At 42.3% G+C, this 3,406-nt stretch overlaps 1 protein-coding gene across 1 annotated transcript in view; it reads left to right on the top strand.

Moving 5' to 3' along the window:
- Positions 1–1,419: 1,419 nt before the first annotated feature.
- Positions 1,420–3,406, top strand: part of LOC109484948 (angiopoietin-related protein 7-like) — a 37,110-nt gene continuing 35,123 nt past the window's right edge. Inside the window, exon 1 of the mRNA XM_019788321.1 lies at positions 1,420–1,689. Coding sequence (XP_019643880.1) covers positions 1,443–1,689 — 247 coding nt within the window. The 5' untranslated portion in view covers positions 1,420–1,442. The remainder of the gene's footprint in view (positions 1,690–3,406) is intronic.

Genomic DNA, 3,406 nt, shown 5'->3' with positions numbered 1-3,406 from the left:
AAACATTTTATTATTCCAGGCCGATAGTGAGTGAGGTGCAGCAATTTCTTGGCGACATCTCTATGGGATCTTCCCTGCAAATGACCAATCTCGGCTCTTTATCCCAATCGATGGAATCGTTCGGGTTAGCGTGCCTTCCAAATACACCCACTCCCACTCCCCTTTTTGTTGTTGTCGACTGCCTAAAGTACGGCAACACAGCGATTTTTTCCTGTGTTTCTTTGAATTCTAGTTGTATGTTAACCATATTTCAATGGCATGCTGATGGAAGATACTTGCTGGTTGTTTCGCTCAGGATGTTCGGATGGGCGCTAGGAACGATAAAGCAGCAATGTGACACAACGATTGTCGACTGCCTACTAGAGTACGGCAACACAGCGATTTTTTTCCTGTGTTTCTTTTGGATTACAGCTGTATATGCTGATCATCTCTAATGGCAACTTGATGGAGGGTTCTTCTTTATTGTTCTCAGAAGAGTCAGTAAAGTCCCAGGTGAACGCTAGCCACAAGAAAGCAGCAATGTGCAAAGCGATTGTCGACTGCCTGCTAGGGAGTACGGCAACACAGCGATTTTTCTCCTGTGTTTCTTTTGAATTCTAGTTGTATGTCAACCATCTTTGAATAGCATGCTAATGAAATATTCTTCCTGGTTGTTCTCTCAGCAGGGTCAGTGAAGTCCTGGGTGGTCGCTAAGCCATGAGAAAGCAGCAATGTGCAAAGCGATTGTCGACTGCCTGCTAGAGAGTACGGCAATACAGCGATTTTTCTCCTGTGTTTCTTTTGAACTCTAGTTGCATGTTAACCATCTTTTAATGGCATGCCGATGGAAGATACTTAATGATTGTTCTCTCAGAAGAGTCAGTGAAGTCCCCGGTTGACGCTAGCCACGAGAAAGCAGCAATGTGATACAACGATTGTCGACTGCGTACTAGAGAGTACGGCAATACAGCGATTTTTTCTGTATTTCTAACTGTATGCTGATCATCTTTAAATGGCATGCTGATGGAATATTCTTGATAATTGTTCTCTCAGCAGAGTCAGTGAAGTCCCAGGTTGTCGCTAAGCCACGAGAAAGCAGCAATGTGCAAAGCGATTGTCGACTGCCTGCTAGAGAGTACGGCAATACAGCGATTTTTCTCCTGTGTTTCTTTTGAACTCTAGTTGTATGTCAACCATCTTTGAATAGCATGCTAATGAAATATTCTTCCTGGTTGTTCTTTCAGCAGAGTCAGTGAAGTCCTGGGTGGTCGCTAAGCCATGAGAAAGCAGCAATGTGACACAACGATTGTCGACTGCCCAGTGTACGACAACACAGGGATTTTCACTATGTTTCTTCTGAATCCTAATTGTATATGCTGATCATCTTTTAATGCAATGCTAAAGAAACGTTCTTCTTTGTTGTTCTCAGCAGAGTCAGTGAAGTCCCGGGCGGGCGCTAAGCCATGAGAAAGCAGCAATGTGACAACCCAAGATACGACACGACCATCGAGATCAAGCCGCTGAACGGTCCCCGGCCACCGCCACCACAGCTGGGCGGAACCCCCAAGATGAGCGATGGTACAATCGGCCGTTTCGGAACGATGACACTCGGTCGGGCTGGGTCCTTGCCAGGGTCATTTGGCGGGCGGCCGGCAGAGAACAGGACACGGTCTTACTACCGCTCCAACTGGGACTCAGACGAGAGTATCGGTAAGCTGAAAAGTTCCTATTCATGTTATCCATTTATTAATTTATCCAAAATTGTTACGCGGAAATACAAGGAGTGCACTTGGGAGCAACTGTGCTGATAGCGTGCATACAAATACAAACATTACATGTAACAGAGAGCTTATAAACAATAATGAATAGTTAAAATTAATACATAAATAACTCGTATAAGCCCCTTAACATTAGCATGGATGAAATACATTGCTTTTCCTTATCTTTTTTATTCATCAATCTCCTCATTTTTTTTAAACAAGCGTAGAATTCCTGGGTCCCTTGTTTTGATACTCGAGTGGAACGTTGCATCATTTTTTCTCTATATATCCAAATATATATCAAAGATAAATCAAACTCTACTACCAGATACCGGATAGATCGACGGGTAACCTCGTCGATAGCTCCATAGATCGACCATTAGCCCCATCCCTTTTTAAAATATCAGGATTTGATTAATTCGTAAAGAAAATGCTCAAACAATATATAGTACTATCAACTAGGCCTGTAAGTTCATTAGTGATACACGTCATAATCTCCAAGCAGATCCTGGGGGGGGGGGCTAAATCAAATTGGTCAGGCAGTATCCATTGGCCAGAGAAGGTTGGTGGGGCTGGCGACAAAAAAAAAGCAAAAACAAAAAACAAAACAAAAAAATAGCCATATATAAAAGGTAACGATCTTCCCCCACCAACCTCTGCTTGGAGTAGCATGTCACTCGAAATGTCCGGAAGCAATCTCTGTAATACATCTTGTATTATACTTTGCATTGGCTATGAGTAATGCTCAAACAAACTTCAAGCAAACAAACACACCACTATCTAAAGTTATCGCTAAGGCGTACCCAGGCCTAGCACTCTGGAGGTAGAAACTACGCTACGGGTGAAAGAGCAACAGTGTCTGCTAATAGGCCTGTAGGGGTAGGATGTTTTCCTGTGTCACAGTTGTCTAATATAAGACTTGGCAGGCATCCCAACGTTAGAAGGGGGCACACAACAAAGAAAACCATTGGGGTGGTCCACATCATTAAGGAACGTTAATTTGTCCAGAGGTTGTTTTTGGTAACTGTGGAGAGAGTAGCAGCGTGCATGGAGGTAATTTACGCACATATTTTGACACGTCCTAAATTATAAGCGTTGCTAATGAAAACCTCAGTGGGTTATAGGTCTTCATGGACTCGTTAACATTGTAGGATAGGACACACCACGCGTGATTGAGCATTATATATATCTTTCCATTATGGCATTATATAGACCTTGGATACAAAACGACGTCTACCACTATTGAAATTCACTTTATGTTCACATTAAAAAAATTTCACAGTCTGAAAAAATGGACATGTTAGTGGAACCGTACGTTCACTGTGGTGCGAGGTGCAGGAAAAGTAAAGTCCATCCAGGATTTTTTTAAATTCTATCAAAACATGAAAACGTAACAAGGACAGTGTGACGCTGCACTCAAGTTTATAACTTGTATTAATAGTGCCACACAACAAAAAAGTACAATTAACATTTAAATACACAAAGTTGACATATCGGTGCGCCGTAGTCCCAGGAATTCTTTGTTAACTGTATTGATAAGTTCACTGTACACAAGTAACAGTGAAAACAGTGAACATAAAAGTACAGTGAAAAAAAATTGGAATTACAGTATAAGCTTTTTGGTCGCAAAAGACCCTGTCATGGACACTAGTCGACCCTCCCCCCCC

Source organism: Branchiostoma belcheri, unplaced genomic scaffold, assembly GCF_001625305.1.
Source record: "Branchiostoma belcheri isolate BF01 breed outbred unplaced genomic scaffold, Haploidv18h27 scaffold71, whole genome shotgun sequence".
In the NCBI taxonomy this organism is placed as follows: Eukaryota; Metazoa; Chordata; class Leptocardii; order Amphioxiformes; family Branchiostomatidae; genus Branchiostoma; species Branchiostoma belcheri.
The sequence above is the reverse complement of the archived record's forward strand: the minus strand, read 5'-3'. Positions and strand labels throughout refer to the sequence as shown.